Source organism: Castor canadensis, chromosome 2, assembly GCF_047511655.1.
Source record: "Castor canadensis chromosome 2, mCasCan1.hap1v2, whole genome shotgun sequence".
Classification (NCBI taxonomy): Eukaryota; Metazoa; Chordata; class Mammalia; order Rodentia; family Castoridae; genus Castor; species Castor canadensis.
Genome location: NC_133387.1, coordinates 194,068,248 through 194,082,902, shown reverse-complemented (window position 1 = coordinate 194,082,902; position 14,655 = coordinate 194,068,248). Strand labels below are relative to the sequence as shown.

General features: G+C 36.3%; 1 protein-coding gene across 5 annotated transcripts in view; it reads left to right on the top strand.

The window, feature by feature from the left end:
* The window catches only part of Gria4 (glutamate ionotropic receptor AMPA type subunit 4), a 335,307-nt gene extending 327,426 nt beyond the window's left edge, over positions 1-7,881 (top strand). For 3 of the 5 annotated variants that reach the window (XM_074066811.1, XM_074066812.1, XM_074066810.1), the window contains 2 exons: positions 272-406; positions 5,369-7,881. In XM_074066811.1, coding sequence (XP_073922912.1) covers positions 272-406; positions 5,369-5,533 — 300 coding nt within the window. In that variant the 3' untranslated portion in view covers positions 5,534-7,881. Of the gene's footprint in view, positions 1-271; positions 520-5,368 lie in introns of all 5 variants that reach the window. The other 2 variants (XM_074066813.1, XM_074066814.1) reach the window with 1 other exon arrangement.
* Positions 7,882-14,655: the final 6,774 nt, after the last annotated feature.

The window sequence follows — 14,655 nt, the reverse complement described above, 5'->3', positions numbered from 1 at the left end:
TATAGTTAATAATGATAAAATGTTACAGATTTTATTGGATGTAATTGCATACAACTTATTGGTAATCATAATTTCTCTTCTCCTGGGAGCTATAATCTTTATGCTTAAAACCATAAACCTAGATCGTTAACTTATACTTGTAAATAATTTCAGACTAAATTAAGCATTTACTTTAACTGGCTGTTTGGATTTCATGCTTTTGTTTTGTTTTGGTTTTTACCTTGGGCTGTGACATTTCCACAGTTAACTCAAGTGTCTTTATCCTCTCTAGGACAAGACGAGCGCCTTGAGCCTGAGCAACGTAGCAGGCGTCTTCTACATTCTGGTTGGCGGCTTGGGCTTGGCAATGCTGGTGGCTTTGATAGAGTTCTGTTACAAGTCCAGGGCAGAAGCAAAGAGAATGAAGGTGGCAAAGAGTGCACAGACTTTTAACCCAACTTCCTCGCAGAATACCCAGAATTTAGCAACCTATAGAGAAGGTTACAACGTATATGGAACCGAAAGTATTAAAATTTAGGGGTAGGACTTAGGGCCTATGACAGTGAGTGGGGATGCATCCTGTGAACGCGGTGTTGTGACTGTCTGTCCAGTGGTGGTATTGCTTGCTTCTAATTAGAGCTTTATATTTTTGGAAATTTGAGTGCAAAGTGGTTCAGTTTTCTTTGGCTGCAGATGTACTGTTTGAAATTTTATGTTGCCAATAGATATCTGCATTGCAAGAGTCAGAAAGACAAAAAACAAGCTGAAATTGCTCCACAAAATGATCTCAACAGTGTAACTTCCCTGAAATTCGAGAGAAATTGGAAATTAGCTCTAGGCTTCCTTGCACACAAACTGGGCAAATCCTTATGACAGCCCATATATAGGATATGCATTGATAATAAGAGCAAAACTTGTTTCAAATGATCAAAACCTAGACAGTTTCATTTCTTTTGATAAGGTCATATTTTTTCCTAAAGAAATAATACATATAAAACTCCAAGGCACATAGTATGTACTCAATGAATTTTACCTCCTAATCTACTTTGCTTTACATTGCCCATCTTTCGATATTTTTAAAACAGGAATCCCTGCTGTTTGTTCTTCTAACAATAGTTGTAGAGTCAGCATTTTGCGAGGGGTATCAGAATTTTGACTACAATGGACATTTATTAGATGCGATTCAACTTTTATGCTCACAGTATGACTAAGGTAAACAGGCATTTTAGGCAGTTCAGCAGATTCTCCGGCAATATATGTGTTCTATAGGAGGAAGGCAGTAAATGAAAAAAATTGCAATGAGTTATTATGCAAGTGTTTTCAATTTCAATTGCTTCTGAACAAGCCATATCAGTCTCACTTATTCACATCACTCATCATGTCACAATAAAAATTGTATGCATTCAGTGAAATATAGGACATGGAGGTCATTTTTTTCAGACTCTAAATGTCTACTTCTTCTTTCCTCTAATGATAGGAAGTGGTTTTAAAATAAGATGGAATGGGCTTGTTATTGCTCTTCTAAAATCAGGGCTCCACAAAGTTATTTTCTAAAATTATATATAACAGCCTCCTGAATAGGCTGTTCATTCTGATTGCATCATAAATGAGTTTTTGAACCTTTATGAGACATTCTGTACTTGATGTACCTTAAAGTCAAAAACAAGTATAATTTTAGTAAGACGTACATCTGAGTTTATTGCAGATGAATGTGCTACATTTTGGTATTGATACAGAAATTATTGAAATATTTGTTAGTATCTTAAAAAAAGAACAAATCCATCCCTGTTTATCATGATCTAATTGCATGTATCCATAATCTAGATGACTGAATATAAGTGCACATTGAAAACTCCAAAGTGGTTCTTTCCCAGTTTTGTGGCAAAAAAATTAAGAACTAAAAATCTCAATTCACTCAGATCAAAACATGGTGAGCATGTCTTCTAACAGCATGACAACAAAAGATGATTTTAGATTGTCCTGGCCAAGAGCTTTCATCTTAACATTTAAAAGAGTTGTGGATTTTCCCAAACAGAAAAACAATACCTGACCATTTTTTCAGAGCCAATTATGTGATATGTATTCTGAAATGAATTTTTTAAGATGCCTTAAACTTTTCATTTAACTACTAGCTTATTAAAACTGACTTTTTTTTTGTCATGGCAACCATGAGCAAGTCCCAAACATGAGCAAGAAAAGAGAAAGAATATTAAAAATTTTAGAAAGGAATATTTGCAAATGCCAGTTTATCATGAACTTCTGGGAAATTTTTAAAAGATATAAATTCTCAAGTTGAGTACATACAATTTACACATAATATTGTTTTGGGAAGTGAGAACCTGGCATTGAAGCTCATCCTATAAATTCCCTTTAAAGCTAAATTTGAACAGTTAAGGCAATACATTTTAGGTAAAAAGGCAGCATTCGTATCTCTCTGACTTTGGTATTTAGAATAAATTAAATAATCTGCATCTGTCAAGAACACTTAGAAGCAAGTGTTCTATCATATTTCTATTTTTTTTCCTTTTGAAGATTCCACCAAAATTATGCAAATTACTCTTAGATGATATTATCCCAGAATCCCAAATAAAAAGTCTGAAACCTTCACTACACAGGAGATCCTCTTAAAAGTGATCATTCCATAAAGGGAATAATACATTAAGCTTATATTTAAGAAACATAGCCAGAATTTGGTATCAGAAATGCTAGTTAACCAGCCACAAGAATCCAACCAAACACAGACCATATGTAAACTTGTAAGAGTTTCCCAGTTTGAGGACTCTCAAGATGAACAAGCATGCCATTTTATTGAAGAAGCAGTTTATACATAGGAAATAAAATAAAAACAACAGAACAGATAAACAGAGGAGATAGAGTCTTGTCAAATATTGATTAGCTAATATGCTCAGTTGCATTCATCTATGAGTGAGGTTGAGAACACGTCAAACTTTTTGAGCATTGAAACTTCCCTTTCGCACATGTACAAGCAAGCAAAGAAAGGAAACAAAAATAGATTTCATTCCAAAAACCTTCATAAATGCTTTTACAAAACACAAAGGAGTTATTAATCATATTTCATGTTTCTTCTTCAATAAAATAAAAACAAGGCTAGACTAGTAAGTCTTAACAAAATTACTTATTTCACTTAATATTAAGTGTGGAAAGGGAGTCTGAAGAAACATATTCTTACCCCGGTCTCTGTTTTGTTTCAATTTAAGGATAGGAGGTAGCTGTGAATTTTCTGGAGCCACTTATGAGACTGTATAGTCCTGGGACTCTAAAGTATCCCAGTGTCAAGATGGGCTAATACGTCGACTGAGATGGCATGCATACACCTGCTTTTCTCATCGTCCTCAGCATCTGACTTAATGTAATCTAAGCTGCCCAACATTATTTACTCTAGACAAAGTTCATAGAAAATACCAATATTGTAAGTAGAATGTTCCAAACATCTAAATACCCACTAAGGGCTCTGATCTAAATGCTATCTATCTAAAATACCTAATATTGCAAAACAGGATAGCATGAGAAAATTATCTAACAACTCTGATACCAAGTTCTGCCTTGTGTTTCTTAAATTCTGCATTTGTTTTTTGTTTTCTTGATAAGAGCAGATTGTTTTACTAATGCCTTTTTTATACACTTATCCAAAACCATGTGTACTCTAATACTGAGTAGGAAAATGTTCATTCCTCCAAGAATCTACCTTCGAAGAGGAAGATTACTGTGGCCATTGTCACTTCCAAGTTTCCTGGTGAGATTCTGCCATATGAGTGAGGTCTTTGATCAGGGCATCTTTTCAGATGTTTGAATTGAACTGAATTGTTTCATTTCTAACTTCCTCATTAGTGTACTGAAATTCAGCTTCTGTTCAGTTTAAAACAGTGAGCAGTATATTCATTTATAATTTATTAGGTATAAATTACATAAAGCAAAATCCACCCCTCTTTGTGTACTGATCTGCAATTTTTAACAAAAGCATTATTTGAAATTTTATCCTAACAGTTTCATTTACAAGGAAGAAAAAAAGTATCCTCCCATTTATGGATGTTCATCCTCTGAACAAATACTTAACTGAGTGGCTATCATGTGCCAAATAAAAGTCAGAAGAGCTTTGATTTCAAAGGACTAATAGAAGATAACCAAGTAGGATTGTTGTTTTCCTTAAAATCCTTCGTATGTTCCTATGATTTCTAAATATAAAAGCTATGATGCATCCTTACTGACATAAAGATGTAGCCTGAGTCCTGATTGTGAAAATAGGTATTAATTTTTGTTGGCTAAAACAGAACTATGAGGCTCATCTTGGTTTTTATCATAGGTATGTCACTACCAAAAATTTGATTTCAACTTTTGAAGTTATTAGGGTAAATGATTTATAAACACTTTTTACTCTAGCAGTTTTTAATCCAATAATTAATTTGATATTTTGACATCTAAATTTTCTAATGCTTAAGTTTTAGAGAAGAAAAATACAAGGATGGAATTCCTTAGAGAATTAGATAAACTCACAACAGGGAATTAAATACCATAGGAGTTAAAAGAAACATAGGAAATGTCTCCATTACCTTCTTCTCTTGAGTTAATACTGAATTCAGCCACTAGAAAGAATTTAGAGGCAGAGAAAGAACAGAAATTCGATTTACCCAATAACCCTGCCCGCCTCTCGTCTGTGTAGTGTTATTTTCTACTACCTGATAAGTAGTAGTGAGGATCTCAGAGACCTGACCTCAAACCGTCACTATGAGAAGATCGCACTGATAATCACTCACTAGGCATTGAAAGACAACCCCCTTTGGTGCCTCTTTAAGAATAATTCTTTAAAAATGAGCCTTGACTTTCATCATAGGCATGGTGTGAACTAAGTGTCACTAATTGTGCTGTTCCTGAGTCACGTCTATAACTCGTGTGAGCGAATGAAGTGTTTGTGGGCAGGTCTGTGTTATGCAAACAGTAAGATGTCAGTGTCAGCTTTTTAGGCAACAGATCATAATTTTATGAGTCTAATTCTTGCATTATAAATATGACTAACAAGAAACTACTACAGTTTTTTAAGATGTTAGCAATCATAAGAGAGCTTTACAACACCATTAGAAGTACTAGGTTATACAGTTAAAGTATATTTCTTGCCCAGATTTGCAAATCCTAATTTTACGATTTTAGAATTCCTTTATAATAGGTAGGACTACAAACTGCAAGTTGATGAATTCTTCAGTGTAGTTGGGGCTTTCTTTCCCTACTAAGCAGTTTGCATATGACCAAAAGAATATGAAAAAAATGCAGATGTCTAATCATTGATATTTTGGTGTTAGTCGTGTCAAATTTTGTGGAAGAAACAAAAGTGTTATGACACTCCGCATTCTCTCTGTTTCCTTTCCATGCAACTCAGCTGACCTTTTCCGAAGCCATAAGAAACAAAGCCCGATTATCCATCACTGGGAGCGTGGGAGAAAATGGTCGCGTCTTGACGCCCGACTGCCCAAAGGCTGTACACACTGGAACTGCAATTAGACAAAGTTCAGGATTGGCTGTCATTGCATCGGACCTACCATAAAAACCAAAAAAATAATTGAGTGCCTTAATTAAACTGTGTTGGTGACTGATGGGAACACAGCCCCAGCCCCGAGGGACACGCCGCGTGGTCTTCCCTGAACCAGTGCTTTGGCCGAGCGCAGCGGGATGGAGCGCAGCGGGATGGAGCGCAGCGGGATGGAGCGCAGCGGGATGGAGCGCATCCTGGGCGCGGGGACCTCGGCCTCAGCGACGTGTGCATGAGCTCAGCTCGGAAACCCAAACTCAGATTTTATATCAGGAAAACTCACAATCTAGGTTTTTTGTTGTTTTTTTTTTTTTTTTTGAGGAGTGGGTGGGGGGCAGCTGGGATGGGTGTATTAACAACAACAAATTTCACTCGAGTGGACTTAAAAACTAATCAGACTTGCCAGTTTAGCGCATGAAACTGACGTTCTTGCTGAGAAAGGCCTTGGTCATCACGCAAAGGGACAAACTAGTCATAGAAGTCAATGACCTGCTAACCCGTGTCTCCAGAACACCCATGTAGTCAATGGGAGAATCTTCAGATGAGAAAACAAATCTCTAAACTGTGATAAGAACATAATTTAAAAAAACATGTAAATCCTGTGAAAAAAATTAAAGGAAGTATTTACACTTACTTTGGAGAAAACAAATACTGAAACGTGCTTGCTTTTTAACTGATGTAAATTCAGTAGAGGACAACACAATTCTTTTTTCTAACCATCTTAGGGAACAGTACATTGCAATAATTGATATAAATGCCATCACTGTAATAAACTTTAGAGACTTTTTTTTTATAAAATTGTTGGTCACCTTGTTTGCTATAACCTTCACTCTGTCACACAAGTCAGTTCACAGATTGCATTTGTTTCACTACTAGGAGCAAAAAGTGATGAAAATGTTGACGTCAATCATCAGTCTGCAATATAGAATCAGAAGAGACTACAGGTTGTTCATGTTATCAATATTATTTATAATCTTGTTCTGTGTACAAAATCGTGGTTTTTGTACCCACCGAAAAGAATAAAACGACAGATGTTCTTACAATTCCTGCAGAGCTTAAAAGTTTTTTTCCTATTATTATGAAAGTTATTTGAGAAATTATTAGACTATATGACAGATTGTAGAAGTCAACTGGTGGGCTATATTGGAAAACGTAGCTAGCCCTTATTATTTTTGCATACTAATCTACCCTTCTTTTACAGATCTTTGACTTGTTAGCTGGTTAAATTGTCAAAAATGGAGTTTTTGAGTCTGGAATATCATTATCCTAACAGCAACATACACTGTAACTGAAATTTTATTTCACTGTATTTTGCTGCATAAAATTGTCTCTTGGCCTTCTCCACAAATAAGGAATTAGTCCTTATTTTCACTTGGAAATTATAAAGAAAATTATACCCATATTTATTTGTAGAAATTACTTTGTTACGTATGGATTAAATTAACATGGTTCAAAAGAAGGTTTGGTTCCTTTGAAATAATGAGTAAGTACTATAATAGAGATAAAAACACTTACTTAGGGATCTTGGCAGAAAGCACAAGTTAGGATGATGCCTAAAGTCTTGTGTGAAGGGTGATTTCAATTTTTATAGTAGGAGAAGGTGTTATGAACCTTGTGGGTGAGTGGTACCCAAAACCATTTATGTCAATGGCTTGTTTAAGAAAAGCATGACCAGAGGGGCTGGTAAGAGTACAGGTTGTGATATTTGGAAGCTAAGTTGGAAAATATGAAAGATTGATTTCTTTCCCTCTTTTCTTAAGATCTCCATCCTCTGTTCAATGCCTGTGCTGCAGTAAGAACAATCTTAAAAAAAAAAAAAAAAAAAAAAACCTACATCTGATAACACATTGTATGCACTGTTTCCTCAGAAAAAATTTGAAGTTCTTGAGCAGAGCTAATGAGTGTTTTTGTGAGGTCATTTTTGCTTATCTCTTTAAGGTCTTTTCCCACTCCTAAAGAACTTCCTCCCCGCCAGCAAATGAAACAGCACATAGACTACTTCTTCACTCTCTTAACTTTTCCGGGTCTCTCCTCTTTACCTGGCTAACTTAAATTCATCCTTCAGCATTCAAATTAAATTTTACTTGCCCTGGGAGGATTTCCATGACTACCCACCACCCCTTGCCAATGAGACAGAGTTAGGTGCCCTTCTTAAAAAATGTTTCTTCCCCTTCACAGCACTCACCATCCTGCATTGTAATTGCCTATGTACTTGTCTGTAAAACTACTAGACTGTAAGCTCCTTGAGGGCAGGGACTGTGTCTATCTTGTTCACAGTTGTATCCCCAGCACCCAGCACAGTGCCTGGCATATTGTAGGTGCTTAATAAATATTTGTTGAATGAAAGAATGATTTGAATTGAATTACTTAAATGAAATCAGGAGTACATCTTTCCTCATTTACAGTCCCTAGCACATGCCTGAAGTCTATAGTGGTCAAAATGAAGGCTGAAGGGTGGATAACTTCAAGGTGTTTGCTATATCACTGGGACAAGTGGCTAAAAATAAAACTGAAAAAAAAAGATTTGGTAAATTTTCTAATCAGAAGAGAAGTACTGTGTATAACTGTACATGACTGTGATACAATTTACTTAGCCAGAGAAAAATGTTATAAGAAAGCTAAGTAACTCAGAATAAGGATTTAGTTAGATTTTAGATATACTTCTAAAGATACTGTACTTCATTTAAGCCTTGTGGTAGATTGGTGGTGTGGTCAGAGAGCTATATTCTGGACAGTGAAGAATAATTTGTCCAGAGCTGAAGATGTGACTCAATCGGTAGAGCATCTGCCTAACAAGCAAGAAGTCTTGAGTTCAAATCCCACTACCACAAAAAAAAAACATTCTTTTCCAAAGACAAAATTTTGATTTGACATCAGTGAAAAGGGAAACCTCTATGGATTCCTGTCTGATGAATTACTATAAAACTTTAAATGTGATTTTTTTAAATGTATAGGTTAAAACATTTGATTCCACAAAGTTGAAGAACTAAGTTGCCAAATAAAGAAAAAAAAACCACCATTTAGTGATCCTAAAAATATCAGGTAAAACCAACTTTGAAGTTACCTCAGCTCATTAAACATATATAACACAAATGAGAGCGCTGAAGAGCATGTTTTGGTTGAATGAACTGTAAGAACCACTTTGCTATATTCAGTTCGATCACAACTCATTGAAAATGCCAGTCTCACCATTACTGAACTTGCCTTAGGAAGCTACATATTTGTTCTTATGTGTCCCCTGGGTTTTCCACTTGTAGGCTATCAATTTCCCTAAGGCATAGCACACACTAGGTGCTATGTATCAGTGAAAAAATATTCAATGAATTTTCTCAGAAAACAGAATATGCCAACTTGCCATATGTTTTTATCTGCCTTATATTTATTAATTTGATGCTACGTGAAAAGTGTGTCTTTTCATATATATTGACAAAGGGATTTTAGTTCAGACAATCTACCAGGCTAAAATCTTTGGTCTTTTCCTTTCTTTTTTTTCTTTCCTTTCCTTCTTTTCTTCTCTTTCCCTCTTTTCTTTCCTTTCCCTTCCATTCTCTTCCCTTTCTTTTCTTTTCCTCTCTGCTGAGGATGAAACCCAGAGCCTCATGCATGCTAGACAAGCTCTCTACCACTGAGCTATGTCCCAGCTCTATGGTATTAGTTTTTGTAAAATCCAAAAGCAAATTTAATAGATGTCTTATTTATGTAGTTTCTAAGTGGTGGTACCAATAGTCTTTTCAAAAAAGAACTGTTCTTTAACAAACAATTTTGATAAATTATTAGGAATAAGAGAGAAATTTTGTCTGAAATAAAAACAGAGAACAAAATTATTTTCCATGAAAAAAAAGTTTGCTTGTTTTACTTTGATTTTATTTTCATTGGATTGTGTGCTGGGGGCAGGTGTGGAACTTGACAAAAGAATGAGGAAAATTAAAATATAAAGGAAAGGAGTATTAAGAAAGCAGAAGTGTGGAAAAACCCTTCAAGTTTCCAGTGAGAGAAGAGGAAGGGAACCAACAAGAGTGTGGGGGGGGACAAGAGAGAGTGATCAAAATACATTCTATGCATGTGTGCAAATGTCATAATGAACCCATTACTTTGTATAATAAAAAATAATATCAAAAAGAAAAATGATTCCCCCAGGTGGCCAAAGGACTTACTAGAACAAAAATGTTTAACATATGCTTTTTACATTGTTAGGTGTGCAATGTTTGATGTATCCCTTGCTTCATAATCTGAATACCTTGCTTAAGGTTTCCTACATGATGCACACTGGCACTTGTGGCTGCCTTAAAGGAAGGATTCAAGTGGAAAATTCGAAGTCTCCTATTTGGGCTGATGCTAAGCAGTTAGTCATTATTGCCTTTATAGAAAGATCTGCCAAATTTTTCGAGTTAATTTTCCAACATAAATGTGAATGCTTTCAACATTTTTTAACAAAGAAAGGATTTGGAATAATCGAGTCCATAGCAGCCTCCATCTAGAGATTTATTTAATCCTTTGGTTACCTAAAACTGGTGCAGCTTCAAACTTCTAAAACATGAAGTTAATTAATCCTGTTTGCCTGAAATTTCTCAGCTCCCTACTTCCCATTAATACTCTGTATGTATGTCTAGGCACAGTCAAAGACTACCAGCATCATTGTTTCCATGACCACCATCTGTCACAGTAGGGAGGTAGCTTCACCATCACTGGGTCTTACCACCTTTACTCACAAACTGCAACTCTGACACCTGCTTGAAACACTGAGGCTCAGCACAATAAATTCTTGATCACAGTTTCACATCAAATTCATGCCAATAATCCCCTCTGTGTCTTGTCTGCAGTCTTCTTTCAATACTCTTCTGCCCTTCTCTTCCTTCTCCACATTCAATTTTACGCTGTTAACCTCATTCTTTGATGTTGTCACCATCTTCCTTATTGTCCTCATTATAAAGTAGAGAAACTCCCAACATCCTCAGACCCTCCTCAAAGCATGTAGTCTTCTGACATCACTCTACATACCACAAAACCAGAAGGGAAAGAAATGGTAATCCTTCAAATTGCATCTCTTCTTCCACACATAAAAAAAAAACCTCTTTTATCTAAAGTTCATGCCATCTATCCATGATAACAAAATGAACTGCCTACTTGTGTATGTTCTTTACTGACTTCTCTGTTATTACTGCGCATTCATCAAGGACTTCAGAATTTGGCTTATTTTAACAATGTACCCCAAATTCTATTGTCATCTGGAGCAAGTTAAAAGTCAGTATAAATTCTTTATTTAACTCATAGCACTACAAATCCCAACTGCCCATGGATCTTTTCCTGTTTAAGTCACTCATGCTAAGGGACAAACGGTAAACTTTATGATCACTTATCTTCTCGTCTTCCTCCAGATTATGACCCACTTCTCTGCTTTCTTTCATACCTTAATCAATGAAAACATGACCTTTAATTTGTTATTTAACCCACTGTTTGATCCCATCACTTCACCAAAATGTTCTACCCATGACCACTAAGAAACATCTTGTCCCATTAAGTAAACATTTTTAGTATGAAACTAAGCCAACTGATCTCTTCATTCACTACCACGCATGATATTATTATTTGCCCCCTAATCATCTGTTCATAACTGCTCAGTCTATTTTGTGTTCCCTATTTCTGCCAACAGAACCTCTGCCAATTCAGGATGTATCTTTTGTTCTCTTCTCTTCTCATAGGACATAGTCCATCTGGTTGATCTCTTCACCATTAAGACTTCTACAGTCACCTTCGCACTAGTAACAAAGAAACTTCTGCTTTCATTCTAGTACCACATATTTAATTGCCCACTGATTCTCTCTCTTTTGTTGACTTTTCAATTGCAACATGTAAAACTCCTCATGTCTTACTCTTCATCTACCTCTCATCTTGGACTCCTATTTCAGGGAGTGGAACTACCATTCATCCAATCTATATCCTAAGCATGAGAATCACTCTAAAACCCTTTTTCTTCATCTTCCTGTCTGAACAATCATCTTCTTTGATGCCTTGTATCTCCTAAATGTCTCTGTACACTGTCCCAGGCTCCTCATCCATACTATGACTGCCTTAATCTAGCTGTTACACTAGAACTGTCTCCAAATAGGTCTCCTTATTTCTTGCCTCACTTATGTCCCTCTGTAGTCCATTCCCTAATGGCAGCCAGAGTGACTTGGTTAAAAAATGAATATGATTCATCACCTTCCAATTATGATAACTCAAGGTCTATTTATGAGGCCTGTCAACATCTCCAGCATCTTTTCTCACCTACTTTTCCCCAAAACACCAAATTATTCACAAATCCAGTTGCAAAAATGCATTGCATTCTTTCCCTTCAAACTTTTTGTCAATTATTTCCTCTAATTGAGTTTCCACTATTTCTGATAGGATTCCTAACTGTATCAACAGAACCCACTCTAGTTCAGTTAAGCAAAATTAATTTATTAATAGAAAATAGATAATTCATAGAAAGGATTATAGATAGTCTCCCAGGTGAAAAGGACAAAGAACCAGGACTGAAGGCAAAGCTGCCAAGAGCAATTCTTCCATAAGGTCAGTGATCTACCCCTGGAGATAAGTCCAACTACCAGAGGATAGATATGTCATTGTCTGCAGCAAGGACCTTCAACAAAGACACCAGGACTGGAACATTTGTTTATACTGCCTCTGAAAGTAAGGTGTTTCCTAGTATGCACCTTCAACTTCTCAGGAAATGGGTTCCATGAATTGTTTCTGTCCAATTGTACCTTAGAAAAGGAGTAACTAACAGGGTTGTGACCCAGCAACAGTGGAAGCAGGTATACCAAATACTGCCTTTCATTTTAGGGAGGCAGAATGTGAGGAATGAATATAGGAAGGTATTCAAATGAAGCTGAAGGCAAAACCCCCTATGCTTATATTTTATAAACTTCTCTACTTTATCTCTCTGGGCTCCTTAGCTCCAGAGGCAGCAATGAGTAATGGAAAGAACAAATTTTGAGCTTTGATCAGACAAAACTAAGTATGAATCCTTGTTCAGGCTCTTCCTCTCTGGCCTCTGGAAAAAGCTGTCACTTCATAGGTTAAATGAGAACACTTAATACCAAGGATTTTATGTTACTGTGAAGTTGGGAATGAATGCTTATAAATTGCTTATCATAGCACCTGGTCATGGAAATTCAGCAGACACAGCTTTATTTATTTCATCTCTATTGCCCTGGGCTTCTGCAAAAAGCTTCAAAAACATGTCATTTTCATCCTAATCATGAGAAAAAGCCAAAGAATCTAGAGAATCATAACTTTTCTTGTGCAAATCAGAGAATTTCTCATTGCAAGCAAGCAAACTGAGATTTAAGCAAGTACAAACCCCTTCAAGGAGAAACAGGATATACAGGTATATTCACATTTGGAACAGCAGAGAGGAAGAGGTGCTGTGTTGGCAGAAACACAAATGAGCAGGAAGAAATCAGCTAAAACATGAATAAATTCTTAAAGATCAAGTATCTCTAAAATGAGCAGGAAGCTCTCATAGATCAAAGAGTCTATACCAACATCATTCAGAAGACTACTATTCTGTGGAGAAGCAGAAAAGTCCACCCGAGATTGATCATAGTTTTGCTTCCAGGAGGGGGAAGAGGACCAAGTCCTACCCCAAGGACAGAGTGAAAACTGACTGCCTAAGCCCAAAACTGGACAAGACCAACAGGAAATCCTAGCTTTCACCACAGACTATGTGCTAATTAACCAACAACCACTGTCTAGCACTGAAAGGGAGGATAATGGTGTGGAAGGAGGACTCAGCTGTGGCAGATGTATGCAGAAGTTGCTGAAAACATACAGGAAAGGCAGGAATTCTGAGGAAAAAAAAAACATCTAATGCCTCATTCTCTTCATTAAGCACAGAGCAACAGTAGCACACCATGTGATGACTTGTTACACGAAAGCTGTTGACACCAACTACAAAACCAGCTTAATTCCTAAATAGAGTCACTGAATCTCTCCCAAAATAAGGTCCTGATAAGAAAGGAGAGCCATTTACTCAGCTCTAAGTTCTTCTATCGACAATGTCTAGTATTTAAGAAAAAAAAACACATACAAAGAAAAAATAACCCACTATCAGCAAATAAAACAATAAATGGAACCACACGCAGATATCTGCCCAGGAGCTGGAACTGTAATGAAATGCAATGAATTTACATCTATGTTCATACAAAGACAAAAAGCACAGTCAAGAGATAGAAGAGTGGACAAAGATTTAATACCTGCAGTAGGAAGAAGAGTACTAGAGTTATCTCCAAAACAGTATCTTCCCTGAACAAAACATGTACAGGGATCTTATTATGGAGTCTATAGATATCCATGTGGGAAAGTGGTGTAGGAGTAAGCACATTCCTGAGCATGCTCAGTTCAAGACCATAATTCAAGATGGAAAGATGGCAGACAAATTTCTAGGCATGCTCAGCTCAAGGTCATGGAACACATGTTCAAAAAGTTAAAATGATATTGGGAATAAACTGGGTGTGCTCAGAAGAATGGTGGACAGGAAGGTGGACAAAGGGCTCCCAGGCATGCTTACTGTTCCCAAAAGATTTTAACTGAAACGAAAGGAAAGGACACTTTGAAGGTCTGTTAATACAAGAGTTTGCCTCTAAAGGTGCTAGCCTCACTTAACAATAACAGAACTATATGACAGGGACCTTAAATAAATGCATTAGGCAGAATTCTATGATGATGCTTAATAATGCAAACCCTTATATATTATCCTTTCTGTTGAGTGTGCTTAAGAGTTGTGCATATCAGAGTGTATCATACCCAAGATTATAATTCACAATATGGCAAAAAGAGTTCTTCAGATTATGATTAAGATCCCTATAATCAGTTGACTTATTTGTAAGAGATATCATCTAGGTGGTCCTGACCTAACAACATGATTTCTGAAAAGGAGGTCTTGAGGCTGGAGACAGAAGTCAAAGAGATGTGGTGCTACAGGCCAGAAAAAAAGTCAATCTATGAACTTCCAGGTGACACAGGACTCCTGAAGCTTAAAAGACATGTAAATTAAAAACAGAAGATAATAACATGCAGAGGATGAGAGGAATTAAAGGTATACTGTTTGAAGATCTTTTCACTACAAATTAAGTGGTATATTTTATTTGAAT